Source organism: Malaya genurostris, chromosome 3 (assembly GCF_030247185.1).
Source record: "Malaya genurostris strain Urasoe2022 chromosome 3, Malgen_1.1, whole genome shotgun sequence".
Taxonomy (NCBI): domain Eukaryota; kingdom Metazoa; phylum Arthropoda; class Insecta; order Diptera; family Culicidae; genus Malaya; species Malaya genurostris.
The window spans coordinates 242,715,462-242,731,249 of NC_080572.1; the positions used below are offsets into that span (position 1 = coordinate 242,715,462).

General features: G+C 40.5%; 1 protein-coding gene across 1 annotated transcript in view; it reads right to left on the reverse strand.

The window, feature by feature from the left end:
* The window catches only part of LOC131438878 (fringe glycosyltransferase), a 391,338-nt gene extending 380,032 nt beyond the window's left edge, over positions 1-11,306 (reverse strand). Inside the window, exon 1 of the mRNA XM_058609257.1 lies at positions 10,392-11,306. Within this exon, the coding sequence (XP_058465240.1) occupies positions 10,392-10,547 (156 nt within the window). The 5' untranslated portion in view covers positions 10,548-11,306. The remainder of the gene's footprint in view (positions 1-10,391) is intronic.
* Positions 11,307-15,788: the final 4,482 nt, after the last annotated feature.

The window sequence follows — 15,788 nt, forward strand, 5'->3', positions numbered from 1 at the left end:
GCAGTACTCAAAAAATATTAAGCAAAAAATTCAGTAACTTATTAGAAACTAATTAGCAAAAAAAACAATCCTCTGGGTGTCGATTTGTTTTCAAGCTTATTGGGGAGGGGTGCTTCATTAACTTTACATAAACTTAGCGAAGTACTCAAAAAGGAATTTAAAAAATTGAGCAACAAATAAAAAATTACCGTAACTAATTAGCAACTAATGAGCAACAAATTGAAGTGGATTGATTTGAATTTGTTTCTAAGCTTGTTTTTCAGGGGTGCTTCTTTAAATTCACATGAACTTTGCGAAGTGCTAAAAAAAACAATTTGAGCAATACATTCAAAATTACCGTAACTTATTAGCAACTATAGGGTGCTCCAGCTTTTATGTCGGTTTGTGAAGCTTAATAACTTTCACATTTACCAACCGAGCGATTGCAACAGATATGTTTTGGAAACGTCAATCCAGTACAATTTTTGCCATGGATCGCTTCACACTGAAACAACGCACAGAAATAGTGACACTTTAAATCGAAAACATTCGTTCCATTGTGTTAACTAAACGGAAAAAACAAGGCAGCAAAAAGGCACCATCTGACAATCACTTGATTTAACTTTTTTTTGTGGGGTTATCTGACAGGCAAGGTTTACGCTGACCAGCCTCAAACTATTGACGAGCTCAAGGCAAACAATCGTGTTAAAATCGGCGATATAACACCCGAGATACTCGGAATGGTAATGGCAAACCATTACCAAAGAAAAAAAGTTTGGTAAAGAACCAAACTGAATAAAAATACATCAATTCAAGAAATCGGTTTTTTCATCTCAAAGTTATTCAATGTTTACACACCGACATCAAAGACGGAGCACTCTGTATATTTTGCCGAAATCGGTCCTAATTCAGTCTCAAGAGCGATTGAAGTGCCAATTTGCGATTAGTTGCTGTCATAATGCGGCATTAGTATGTGCTTATTGGTTACCTGTGTGCTTCCAATTACATCGCAATCCTGTGATTGTATACCGAGTAATTAGCTAAATGATTTGGTGAGACGACTATCGATACAATTACCCTATCAACCAATCAAACAAAAGAACCCAAAAAGTATGTCTCACGATACCAATCATTCAGATTGAGTTGATTGATTGAGGAAGCCACCAATAAGCATTGAAAACAACAATGGTGCAAAATTGACAGATCCGGAGCAAGTAGCAGTCGTAGTAGACTTGGCGTGATTCTAACGAAACACTTGTTCCCACATCAACCAATCTGCTGCATCGACAAAACAAACAAAAAAACTCCTCAGCCGACTGTGTGTGTTGCAAAGCTGTTGCACCATTGCGATCGTGAGCTACCTTGCTTTTGTGACTGTGAGTGTGATTGTGTGTGTGCTCCGGACGACTCAGCTTTCGACCAATTGTCGATTTGACCATTGCAAAGCGTTGCTTGCTGTTTACATTCATTTAGGATGTAGCACTGTTATAATTCATTTTATGGCGGTGTTTTGCAGGCTTGATCAGCTTCCACCGCGCTTCCCGACGATGATGCGACGATCAATCATCATCATCGTTAGCGAGCAGAACTGATGGTCGTTAAACGATAACAACACCAACAACAACAACAACAACAACCACAACAACGGACGTTTTTAGGGAAGAGGAAATCGCTCCGCTTTATTGAACTCTACCCGGGGAAGGAACTTGACGTCAATCTTAATTTCTCCGAACTGCACTCGTGCAGGGTCTGTCAAATAGTCGACAGATTGCGTAAACTGGTGCTGGCAGCAACCAGCAGTTGATTGTAGAATGTGAAAAAAAAATGATTTGATTCAAAGCAAAACAGAAAACCTACTAAATCGGCTTTAAATTCAAAATTATTTGAAGATGACTATTTGGTTAAATGTTGTTGGACAAAATATTTCTTTTGCGGCACACCGACGTTTCGGAAAAAATGCCCATCTTCCTCAGGACAAAACGACGATATATCTTTTTCATCAAATAGATGATAACGATGATAGATGATTGAGTAGAATAACTCAATTTGTTCTAATATGTTTTATCAAGTAGATAATTTTGAGTAGCACTACGACACAGTTCAATTGATAGAAAAAAGTAATTTTGTTCAATCTAAACAGTCGAAAATGACAAACAATAACGTCGATACGTCGTTATTCAGAATAAGGGTGATTAATTTGGAAGTGTTTTCCCACTCATTGGATTTCTGTTTCGAGTGAAGAACATATTACCATTCAGTAGGGATGGTCGAGGATGCAAACATAAAATCCAAGCTCGACTTGCACCCAATTAAGATTAAAAACCCGTACCCGATCCGAGCCTGCAATTTATTTTTCGAACCGCGAACCCGACTTTTAACCGATTTATAATAAAATACAAAATCATTTTTTTCAGTACCGAATCTGACCGAAGAATCGCTTTCAAAGAAAATTAATTTCATTTAATGCCGTTGTTTAAGAAATTTATTTGCTGTTACGCCATTAGTGTCACGAAATATTAACAGACACAGGTAATAGTATTTCGGCATGCTTTTTGATAACCTTCATCAGTGTATCAGTTCTAAGTCTGTTGTTTGAGAATTGACAACGACAAAATCGAATCACAATGATTTTCGTATATAAAAATTTTAGTTTCAGATCGGGTTCTGAAGTGTAGTAACATTCGATGGTCTTGTTTAAGGTACGTTTTATGGGTAGTTTTTACCAATTTTCGTTATACGTAGCATGCTTGAAAAGTTGAAAAATAAACAGTTAAAACAAGGGTTTTTTTCAAAACTGGCATTTTTGTCGGATGAGGAAAGGAAGAAGTCAATGGGAGTTAAATCAGGGCTATACGGAGGATGAACGTGCACAAATTATTTTGACGCGATGTAGGTGAGCTTGCATTGTCGTGTTGGAAAATAATCGCCCTTATTCTGAATAACGACGTATTCGTTTTTCGATTGAATACGGTTCGGTCGAATCCTAGCTACCTTTGATTTTGCTAGCGTTATTGGGAATACGAATGAAATACGATCGAAAAAACGATACATCGTTATTCAGAATAAGGGCGAATGCTTCTTTGGCGGCTGTTTTCTTCGCAGTCGTAGAGCACAAATTCAAAAGAGAAATAGCAGGTTGGTTATAACATTTTTCTAAACAAACTGATGTTTTGCCTTTCTCATATAGAAAGGTTATGCAATCACTTGAAAAACCGACTAGTGAAAATTGGCCCGGAGGGCCAAGTGTCATATACCATTCGACTCAGTTCATCGAGCTGAGCAATGTTTGTGTGTGTGTGTGTGTGTGTGTATGTATGTATGAGTGTGTGTGTGTGTGTGTGTGTATGTGTCAAATAATCTCACTAGGTTTTCTCGGAGATGGCTGAACCGATTTTGACAAACTAGGATTCAAATGAAAGGTCTCGTGGTCCCATACGGAATTTCTGAATTTCATCCGGATCCGACTTCCGGTTCCGGAATTATAGGGTAAAGTGTGTTCAATATTGTACACCGTCACTTAAACCGGCGAAACAAAAAACGTGAAATTTTTTCTAAACTGGTCCTAAAACTACACAAATCGATAGTCATTATCAGTAGGCAACTAAACAAGCCGATTCCGGCTATCCTGGTTCCCGGTATCCGGTTCCGGAAGTACCGAAAATAGTGGTCATATATACCAAAATGGATCTCACTCACTTTTCTCAGCAATGGTTTGACCGATTACCACAAACTTAGATTCAAATGAAAGGTCTTCCGGTCCCATCCGGAATTCCTGAATCCGAATCCGGAGTAATAGGGTGCGTGCTAGAAGAGTTTGTGTGTCATGTTAGTTGGTGGCCGTACGAACCGACTTCGATTATACCGGTTCTCGGGTTCCGGTGCCGGAAGTGCATATAATAGTGAACCCATTTCGTTCTTTTAAGGATGGCTCACGTAATCAAAGCACTGTTTTATTCTGTATGTTATGCATAAACAATCACTTGTTTTCTTTCAAAAATCGAAGAGAAAATGTTTGAATAGAATACCACAATATTATATGTACATGAGAAAGGCATCATTACACCACTAGGTGGATTAAAACAGGTTTTTTTCTTGAAGATTCATCAAGTAGTAGCGGATGAAACTGCTTTAGCCTTTTTCAACAATGACAGTTTTCCTGAGATTGTAAGTAGAGCCTTGAGCCAGTGTTGGTGATTGCCGAAAATTTGACAGAAGCTGCTCGATATTTATCTATATTGTATACAACATTTTCAATCCGGTAGAAGATTTTTTACATTTCTTCGCTACACTTCATACTCTGAGTATTTCACGGCCCTAAAAAATACAATCTGATAATGATTGGTGCTGGTGCTCATACTAGGTTGCAATATTTCAAAACCCTTGTGTGGAGCATTCACATACATTTTCATAGTCACAACTTATACAAAGGTTAAATGCACATAGTTAAAATAAGCGGCAATGGTAAAATGATTCTATCGCAATTATCCACTGCCCATACAGCATCGGATCGCGAAACGAGAATAAGCGACCGTTTGTTGCTTCAGAGAGAATCCCCACAGCAGCGAGCTAACCTTTGATTCTCAGACAGGTCATCGAGAGAAATTCGCTCTCGCACTGATGTTTATTCTATGTTGAATGAACCATGCCGGTTTTTTGTTGCTGCGATGATATCCGTCTCTCTTTGATGGCACTGATTGAATCGTGTGAAGAGTTGCTAGTGGGCGTTCTTTGATACGATAAAAGCCATCCTTGCCTTAAGCTATGTTCATACCGTTTTCAGCTGCACAAAATATGATTAGATACATGTTGAAATTGGTTTTGTTTAATATCGAAAAGTATTATATTTCCGGCACCATCAGTAATTTAGGTTTCCTTGAAATAAGTAATGAAACCTTTTGATTGTAATAAGATCATATTCTAACAAAATAGATTACTTATGATGATTCTGCCACACCAACGAAAGATATGGACAAAGCTTACACACAGTATCTGGCGTGTGTTGACAGCCAAATTGAACCAAAAACAAATGGCTTCCCAATCAACATATCATATCTGAACATTTTCTATTTTTGTTACTTGTTAGAATATTTTATTATTGTAACTACTAACGAGACCAAATTTATATCTGTACTAGTTACAAAAACTTCGTTTTGTTATATACTTGTTATTACTAGACTATCGGGTTGGCTCTGGTGTCATTTTTTCTAGTGCAAAAGTAGTCCAAAATTAGGTACTTCTAACTCCTCCGTCCCTTCTGCGAAGACTTACGAAAACTTGTTCAAGTACTATTCAATAGCGATTATGGCTTTTTGGACGATCTGCTTTGAGCACCGAAGGGGTGGCCAAAATACCATTCAGCAATCATAAGCTTTGCATTCCAGGAAAATTCACTTGAACTTATTTCAAACTGATGGAATTCATTTCGCATTTCTACGGCCAAGCCTTTTCTTTCGTTCACGATAAAACCGCCTTATTGACTGGGAATGTGTAATGACGCAGTATTTAATGAAAAATTATATATAAGCTGCGGTTTGCTCGTGCAGATCTTGAGACCTGTTTTAACTGAAGTTCTTGGACGACTGAGAACGTACATGAAATAGCTATGAATAGACAAGTGAGCAATGTGTAGCTCTAAAAATATGAACAGAAAATAAAAAATAGACATTAGCCGTTGTAATCATTGCTGTGGAACAGTGTAGTCCCGAATATTGCAAATGGATTGTATTTTTTTTTTTCAAATTGTCCATTCGTAAACTTAAGGGGAAAGACACCTTGCAAGCGTATAGGTAATGTCAATAATGTGTGCGTAAAAACAAGTACCACCATCTTTTTTCCGAAGTTGATCAGATAAAACTATCTATAGTTGAAAATGAAACAAGTCAGTCGTTTCTGCTTATAACGCCAATTCAAGAAAAGTAGAAACTTTGAACAAAACCTTTCCCATTTTGCTGAAAACTGTTAGTGAAAAATAGTCTCGTTTCACTTTCCTTGCACTACCACACATTCCATCAGTAACTAACACATTACGGATTTTCTCTCGCAGATTTTGATTCAAGATGAAGATTTCAATACCATTTATTAAAATTCCAGCGAAATAGAAACCTTTGCTCGAAGAAGCCGAAGGCAATATATACGGTATGTTGTTGAAAAACTCTTTATTCTTTCGGAAAACTGCTTTTTCACAAAACATGATCAAATTTGATTATTTTGTATAGCGCAATCCAATACAGATGCACTGAAGCAGTGTAGCTAAACTTTCTAATATGTAATAACAAATCAAAAACTAATACTGTATGCAATTTTTCATCAAACATCGACGAAATATTGATCAAAATTAATATTTCAATATGAAACAATGCTTTACATTTGTTTGGGCATATATTATTGAAAAAAAGAATGTTTGCAATTAAATTGTAAACGCGTCTTTGATAAACTGGTTTCACTGAACATATAAATTCGGTGGAATCAGCAGGTGTAGTACCGGCTTCATCACATGAGTGTAATTGTCCCATATTGTAATGGGAAAAAGTGTCATACCACCAAAGTTATCAGCTGGTAACTGCACCTTTCTTGTCAAATTATTCTGCACGTTTTTCTTTCGGTGTAAGATCATACATTTATCTGTTTATTTATAAATTTAGCGATGACAAAACTGACTGCGCTTGTGATATAGTTAAATGAATAGTGTGGAACGGGAATGATTTTTAATGTAATTTCGTATATCATTTATTCAAAGCAGGAGCCTTACATCAACATGCTAGAATGCGCAATTTAATATTATTGGCCCAAGGTGAACATTGCCAAATTTATCAATATATTTTTCCAAGAAATAATCTACAATATTCTTTTTTCTTCAGTACAAGATCTACGACTATTGTTACCTATAACCTTCACCTTCATCACTTAAAAATTAACTTTGATTAAATCCATTGGATATCATTGAATACCCATTGTAAGTGCGAGAAATTGTACCATCTTCATTTTTCTGGTGAGGGTGTAGATCTATGATATACGTATCAAACATGAAGTATGTAATATACACTTTTTCTAACAAAAGGAAACTTGGATCACTCTTGATCCTTAAACATTTGCCATCTTCGAATCAATCTTTCGTTCGATCTCGAATTTTTTGTCGTGAATACGACTTACTTTACTATGGGGTGCCTTTTCAAAATTTACCCTCTGAGAGAGTGATAAGTTTTTGATCGTGAATATCTCTTGTTGTATCTAACGAATCAACATAATTTTTGATACATGCCATCGGAAATATGATCACAATTTTATGATAAAATATTCAGTTGTGTGACATAATCTCAAATAATTCAAAATTAAACTTTTCTGAAATTTTTGGTATAAACGAGTATCAAAGGGATCCATAATAATAAGGTGTTTTGTCCGATAAGGCGCGTTTGCCTTGCTCGTATTTTTAAAGCTCATAGCTCAGTGATCTGTGAAAGGATTTATATAATCTAACTACCAATAGAATCGAAATTTTTCAACATAAGCGTGTATAGAAAAAGCATTGAAGTATTTCAATAGTACACTATTGAAAACCCTGTCTCATTTGACCCATGTCAACACCAGTCAATCAGAACGCGTTCTGAGGAAGAGAACAAAATATCTGCTGCTGTACAACAAATCGTTCGAGAAAGTGTTCCGAACAGTGTTTAGTATCGTAGTGAGTTCCACAATTTTTGTCGTTTGAAAAGCTAGTTTCGCTTCCGACAAGAGCGATTACGTCACAGCTGCCAGTCATTTGCATTGGTGAAAAAGCAACGGTGAAAAAAGCATTACACAAAATCAGCCGTTCTAATGGCTCTAAAAGTTTTCTAAAGAACTATTAGGATTTGTTGTTCGCAAATCGAAACGAAATATCCTCAGTTTAGTGCAAATCTAGAGCTGTTTGATTTGATTTTTTCACTTTTCGATGTGTGAAATTCACTGTAATCTAGATCAAGTGAAGCCTTCTTTGTTTTTGCGAAAAATCTGGAAAAGGGGAATGCTTGCATAATTCATACAATTGATCAACTAATTGATATTCGGAAGTGTTAAGGAACATGTCAGTTGTTTTCGTATTCACGACATCCAGTTATGTCTCTAACATTACCCACCCGCCTTTTTTTCTCGGATTTTAAAAATAATTATGAGATTACGGAAGCCTCGGCCAAAACACCGCCTTCCCTTCCTCGGAGATAAACGTAGATTTTCATGAAAGTTTCCTCTACCGTGGTTTATCAACGGCCCCTAATTTCTCTTCTTTTCAATACCGCATCACAACACAGATTCAATTAATTAAAAGTATGGACCAGTGCGCTTCTATGTAATCCGATCGAGGTGTAAAAATTGAATAATTCGCTGGATTACACACTAAGAGTTAATTCCTTTGTTCGGTAATATTTTGGACGAGAAATTTCGGTAATCTATAGAAATGACCGATATTTCGGTACATGAGTTATATTTTACAATAATTATGTAATTTTTTACCGGACGATCAGTTTGACGTAAATTTTCGTTACAGAATTTTGTAAATAGATATACAATTCATACGGTAAATCTGAACAGCCGCCGAGTACGGTAAAAACCATACTGTCCGTATGGTAGAATTATCTTTTAACAACCGAACTTCTGTGAAAACTGATTGTCGTTATACTAACTGTCAAACTTTTTGTCTTTTTATTAACCAAACAAAAAAATTCTTGAAGAGTACATCGAATGGATTGAGGTACAGATGTTAACTTTACTTATAGGCAGAAAATAATAAATCACTTTTCTACTTGCTGCCTACACAAATCGTTCGAAGGTAATTTCTGGCGAACTCGACGGATTGTGCAGTGTTTTGGAAGGCGCTCATAATTCCGGTCAGCCGAAAAACATTTGACCCTTTTTTCGTGGAATAAAACCATAGCCACAATAGGTTGGAATTTTCTTCATTCGTTTTTGTTAATTTTTTTTTTAAATCCGAAAATCCAGAATTTTAACCAAAGCAAAACAAACAAACAAAAAATTAACGAACAATCAGTAAGATCCATTTGGTTTATAGTTTACGGTAGTTGTTTGACAGTTCAGCAATTACCGAACGATCGGTAATCCGTTTATTTACCGAACATTCAGCTGTTGAAAATTCGGTAAAAAATTACCGAATTCTGCGAAATTTTCTTAGTGTGTAGACTTGACAACGCTTCCGTTTGAGCACAGCACCGTGCTACACAACATATTAATTGTAATTATAAAATCTCACTAGTTCAAGCGGAAACTTTCAAAAGTAAGAAACTTAACTAAAAAATATACAAATATTTCTCCGTTCCAGAAAAATTTGACAGAAAAACCAAAATAATTTCCGTCCAATACACACGCCTACTACGATTCCAATGCTCAAATGGGATACGATTTGCTCTTACAAAATGTCGTTTTCACTTGATGTCGAACCTAACCCAGTTTCCACCCTAACTGTTTGTTTGAAGCTAGTTTCGGACCTAGTTTCAACATCATTGAACTGAAAATCAAGTCAGTTTCGAACCAGTTTTTTATACCAGGTTTGCTCAAATCCCCGTTGCTAAGTGTGAAACCAACACAGTTTCGTGAAAAGTGTTTGTTTTATGAAACTATTCTGGGGCAGTTTCAGTTTTATTAAGCGAAAACGACATTTGAAAAAGTAAGAAATTTATTTTTCTCGGCAGCAAAAAAAAAAGACTAATAAGGACATCTGATCTAATATTGGAATAAACTTCATTTGCTTCATTCCAAATCCGTTGGTGTTCGATGAGTGGAACACATCGGACCTGATCCGGTGAACCGGGGGATGCTAGTCGGAATCAAACAAGTGCCAAAGTGGAGGATACGATATTCAACCAGCTAGCCAGAAACCACCGACCAGTATCAACCAGAACGACGAACTAATTTACTTCACGGACGGACAACCGCAAAGATCGCTGCGGAACCGCAAAAACCGTGGCCGATCTGGATCACGTGGAAATTTGGCTGCCGGCCAAAATTGTATTAATATATGCAAGGCATTATTGCGGGTGCGGGTGCCCACGAGAGGACGCACGAAAAGGAGTCGGTCAAAACACCGTCGGCAGTGCTTGTTTTATTTTCTGTTTTCAGTTCGCTCCTCCTGATTGTGTGTTCAAGGCCTGACCGCGCAAAAACCAACCAGAACCAAAACGAGAAGAAAAGAGGTGATCGCCAAACATGCGCGATCCGAGCACGGAACTTGCGTGATTCGGAATGGTTAGTTCGACTGCCGCGGGTACACGGGTAGGATCGATAAGAATGGAAAAAAAACGAGAGCAAAAATGTTAAAATTTTTGGCTGACACTTAACGCTTCGATTGAGAACGAATGTGTGTCCGCAAGTGGCGCGGAATTCTTATAATTAAATTGTTCATGATCTGCTAAAATGCCGCTGCTAACCTGTCCATTGCTGCCGCTGCTGTAACCGTAGACGTTCTGGTACAGTACCAGTGTCATGTAGATCAGAAAAACGCCGGCCGCCATGACTTGAAGTGTCCGCTTGTATCTCTGGGTCAGCGAGAAGACCTGGCTCATCTTCTTTTTAAGGCACCTCATAGAAGCTGCTTCGTGCTGCCCGCCCTGCACAGGGACAGTCGCATTTTGACGCGTAGCAGCAAGAAGCGATACAATTTCGACAGCCAGAGCGTTTAATCCTGCTTCTTCCGAACGCACGACACACAGCTGAGCAGCTTCCCAATTAATCCAACTAACGGGTGTTCACTAGCTAATCATCAAACACTTTTCTTCGGGAATTATCCCTTCGAAACATCTTTTCATTCACTCAACACAATCCGATTTTCGAGCACAAAACTCCACTCCCCACCAGTCGGAATCTTTGATAAACAGAATAAAAATAGTTCACTAGTTAGAACAACCACTTCACTTGTTGTTGTTGTTGGGAACAAAATTAAACCGCCCGTATAACATCGATTTAGATGTCAACCGAATCTTCTTCTTCGTTTGTTGTTATTTCACTTCGCGTCAGGCCATTCTCGAAGTTTCACCGGACGCGGTAAACGCATAGCATAAACAATAAACAAATTTGCACTGCCATCAAGCTACGCACGGATCCATTGTTTACTTCTGTGGACACACTTCCGAAACTGAAATTAACATAATCCTGTGGGACAAACAAGGAAAACACTCGTACGCGCGAAAGAAAAAAAAAATTGCATCTAGTCTTAGCAAGCTACGGCGATGAAATCGAACAGAAACAAAACCATCGAAACCGGGAGAGCGCGAGTAGCACCTCACAAGGGCGACGTCAAGCAAGGACTGATCGCGCAGAAAGTGTGACTCTGCGCCATCGGAACACCGTCGGCTCCGAACTGAACCGAACCGAACACGCAACACGGTAGGAATCACGAAACCGAAAAACCGGGGAGAGCGAGAACGAGAGAATGAGCGTAAAACAGCGATATAAACGCGATCAGTTCATGCATGCGCAGCAGGTTGCCGATGATATTATCAGCGATTTCCAACGACGGTAGACCCATATGCAGTCATTGCGCCGACTTGCCGCAAGCATAAACCCGATGCATACCGGTCCTTTCCAAGCATGCTTTCATGCTTTTCGGTTTTGTTATGTATGTCTTTTTCGCAAGTGCCGCAACACCAAGTGGCCGGCGCAAAACACGAACCATCAAGAGCCGATTGAAAACCAATTCTCGCGTTAATTCTCTTGCTCTCTCTGTTTCTCTTTCGGATGTTTGCAATAGGCACAGCACCACAGCACAGCTTCGGCTGTTATCGTTTTAAGCACGGTTGACGCGGCGATCGTGTGGTTGATCGATCCTAGCAGGCCAGTGTCTGCACTAGGACGATCAATTTGGCGGTTCCCCCCGTGTGGGGTGTGGTGTTGGTGGTGCGTCGGTGTGCTCGATCGCGTGCTACGATCGCCATTGCCAAGCGAGAGAGCGGGTGTAGTGATTTCAATGCCGGCTCCGGCTGGCAACCCTAGAGGCCATTATTGCGGCTCAACTGTTGGCTTTCGTATGGTAAACTTATGCTACGTCGTGTTTTCTTTCTGTTGCCTGCATTTTTTTTTCTGATATCTTCAGCTCGCATAAGAAAATCAGCTTGTTTCGCTTCATATGGAAATTCTTTTCCGCTAATTATAAGTTCTTGTTTCTTAGAAGCAAAAAGTCATGCGTGGTGCGTAATCCATCTCAGCAGATTATTATGAGTTAACAAAAGACACCTGATCTACTTCACTTTGGATGAACTTAGTTATTTTACGCCGCTTTTTTTTTTATTTATTTTAAGCTCTGATTGTTCCAATTTTTAATAATGTACTCAACTTGTTAAAGTTTTGATAAAAAGTCGGGTGGGTAATGTCAGAGACATAACTCGATGTCATGAATATGAATAAAATTGGCACGCTTCCTTCACACTTCCGAATATCAGTAAGTTGATTGATTGTGTGAATTGCATTGCAGCACTACTAGATTACTAGATTAAATATTACGCAGTAATATTAATAGTTATAAAATAATGATGGTTCTGAAAAGAACCTTTTATGAAGGCGTTCGTGTTGGAGAGTGACGAGTTGAATACGAATTCCGCTGACTTCCGTCATCTATTTCCAAGCTGACCTGTTGTCCGTGGATGAGATACTGGACCGATCACAACCGATCATAATCTTCCAATGAAGAAAACATTAATTTACTGGTTTGATCAATGATACAATAGGTCTATGAAATCAATGAATTTATTATTATCTTGTTTTTAAGCATCTATATTGAAATCCTCCACAAATATCGGCGGCGTATTTTTACCTTACCTTACCTAACAACTATAGGCCTGGGATGTCCGTTGCTGTATCAAGCATACGTCTCCACATAACTCGGTCCATGGCTGCTTGTCGCCAGCCACTCAAGACACGGATGCTTCGGAGATTACCCTCCACTTGATCGATCCTCCTTGCTCCTCTTCTTCTTTTACGAGTCGGATTGGATTCAAGAACTCCATGTCCGTACTGTCCGTTCTCCTAGCAGCTGTTGCAATTCGTGATTCATACGCCGTCTCCACGTTCCGTCTTCCATCTGCACTCCACCATAGATGTTCCGCAGTACCCTTCTTTCGAAAACACTGAGGGTGCGTTGGTCCTCTGCCAACATAGTCCAGGTCTCGTGGCCAAAGAGAACAACCGGTCTAATTAGCGTTTTGTAGGTGGTCAATTTCGTGCGGTGGCGTACTTTTCTCGATCGGAGGGTTTTTCTGAGTCCAAAGTACGCACGATTCCCTGCCAAAATACGTCTATGAATTGCTCTGCTGGTGTCATTATCGGCGGTCACCAGTGAGCCCAAATACACAAACTCGTCAACCACCTCGATATCGTCACCGTCTATCAATATTTGTGGTTTGAAGCGTAGTGTTTCTTCTCTAGAGCCTCTTTCTCTCATGTATTTTGTTTTCGACGCATTTATGACCAGTCCGATACTCCTAGCTTCAGCTTTCAGTCCGATGTAGGTTTCCGTCATCTTCTCAAGGTTACGTGTCACAATATGAATATCGTCAGCGAAGCCAAAAAGTTGTACGGACTTTCGGAAGATCGTGCCACTCGTGTTGATCCTCGCTCTTCGAATCACACCTTCCAAAGCAACCTTGCCGTAGCCCTCTCCGTGATTCGAAGGGACTCGAGAGCGTCCCAGATATTCGGACGTAACACATCACTCTATCCATCGTTGCTTTGACCAATCGCGTCAGTTTATCCGGGAATAGCCATAGCCGTTCTCGATCGATTGTGTCGTATGCCGCTTTGAAGTCAATGAATAGGTGATGCGTGGGTACGTTGTATTCACGACACTTCTGGAGTACTTATCTTATCGCGAATATGTGATCCGTAGTGGCGCGGGCTCCAGTGAATCCCGCTTGGTACTGCCCTTAGCTATTGGTGGTAGACGACGGCAAAGGATTTGGGAGAGTACCTTGTAGGCGGCGTTCAGCAATGTGTTTGCGCGGTAATTGCAACAATCTAGCTTATCGCCCTTTTTGTAGACGGGACATACCACACAATCCATCCATTCCTGCGGTAGAATCTCCTCCTCCCAAGTCCAAGAAATCATCCAGTGCAGCGCTCTAGCCTTTCCTCCATGTTTGAGCAGCTCGCCTGGCAACTGGTCATTGCCCGCGGCTTTGTTGTTTCTCAGCTTGCCGATCTCCTCACTTATCTCCGACAGATCAGGGGCTGGGAATCTGTCGTCGGCTGAGCGTGCACTCAGATTGATTCCTGTGTCGTTCTCTGTATCCTGTGCTTCGCCATTCAGATGCTCGTCATAATACTGCTTCCACCTGTCGATCACCTCACGTTCGTTCGTTCGAAGGTCACCACTGGTATCTCTGCACATTTCGGCCTGTGTAGCTTCAATGTGAGCAGTTCGCCTTCTCATAGAACTTCCGTGTGTCATTTGCACGGTACAACTGTTCCATCGCTTTGCGATTTTGGTCTTCCTGGTTCCTCCGAAAAACCGTGTTCTGTCTGTTCTGCGCCTCGTTCGCTCTCGTGCGGTGTTGCAGCATCCTCGCCCTTGCTGCATTCTTCTCTTCGACCAACTGCTGACATTCGCAGTTAAACCAGTCATTTCCTCGATTCGATAACCTCGTACCTAGAACGGTTGCAGCAGTGCTACTCACAGCGGACCTTATGTTCCTCCAGCCGTCTTCAAGAGTCGGCTCTTCCGTTGGTAGCACTAGCTCCATTTGTTACGCGTATTCCTCTGCAGTACGAACGCTACGTAGCTGCTCGAGATTGAGTCCCGGCGTTCCTGTGCAGCGTCGTTCCTGTGCACCGTCGATAGTTTTGAGCGCATACAAACCGCGACAAGGTAGTGGTCAGAATCAATGTTGGCACTGCGGTAAGCGCGGACATTGATGACGTCGGAGATGAATCGCCCGTCGATGAGAACGTGGTCGATTGGATTTTCCGTATGTTGATCAGGTGATCTCCAGGTGGCTTTGTGGATATCTTTGCGGGGGAAGAAGGTGTTTCGAACTACCATTCCTCGGAAGGCTGCAAAGTTTACGCATCGTTGACCGTTGTCGTTTGTTACCGCGTGCAGGCTCTCCAACCCGATCACGGGCCTGTACATTGCCTCCCGGCCTACCTGAGCATTCATGTCGCCGATGACGAGTTTTACATCCCGCCGTGGGCAGCTGTCGTCATCGGGTTTCGTCTCATGTGGGCAGTGCACGTTGATGATGCTGCAATGGAAGAAACGGCCCTTGATCTTCAATACGCATTCGGTCGTATCCTGGGAAGCCAAGCGATTTGCAGTTTCATGTGCCAAGCTTCCAATCGTATTCGTTGCGTAGGTCTTTGCCGATTATTCCGAGTCGTATTTCTTTCTTGATTGTTCGTAACTTCCTTTTTCCGGGCGGCTTGTTAGGCCTGCACTAACCTCCTGTCTCGCCGGAGGCCATCGTGTCAGCACTGTTTGGAGTCTCACAATGACACAAGGACGGTAATCAGCCGTTCCTAACATGGAGAACAGACGCTGTTTCGAGCCGCCCAACATGGGAAATTGCCGGGTTCATGTATAAACGACAACACAAAAACACCTGAAATTACGTCGGTACATCGTTGACCCAATACTCCACCAAAATCACAATAGATGTCGCCTTTGCGCATAATAGCCTTTTCATGAAAGCCACTCGGCCAACTAGCCCCGGTCCCCCCGTGTTTACAAACAGATCAAATCACAACTCACGAATCGTCTCTCAGTGGATTCTAATATTTGGTTGCCCAGTTACTCAGCTCATTCAGTGATGCTGCTGAAATATATTAGTCGAATATGC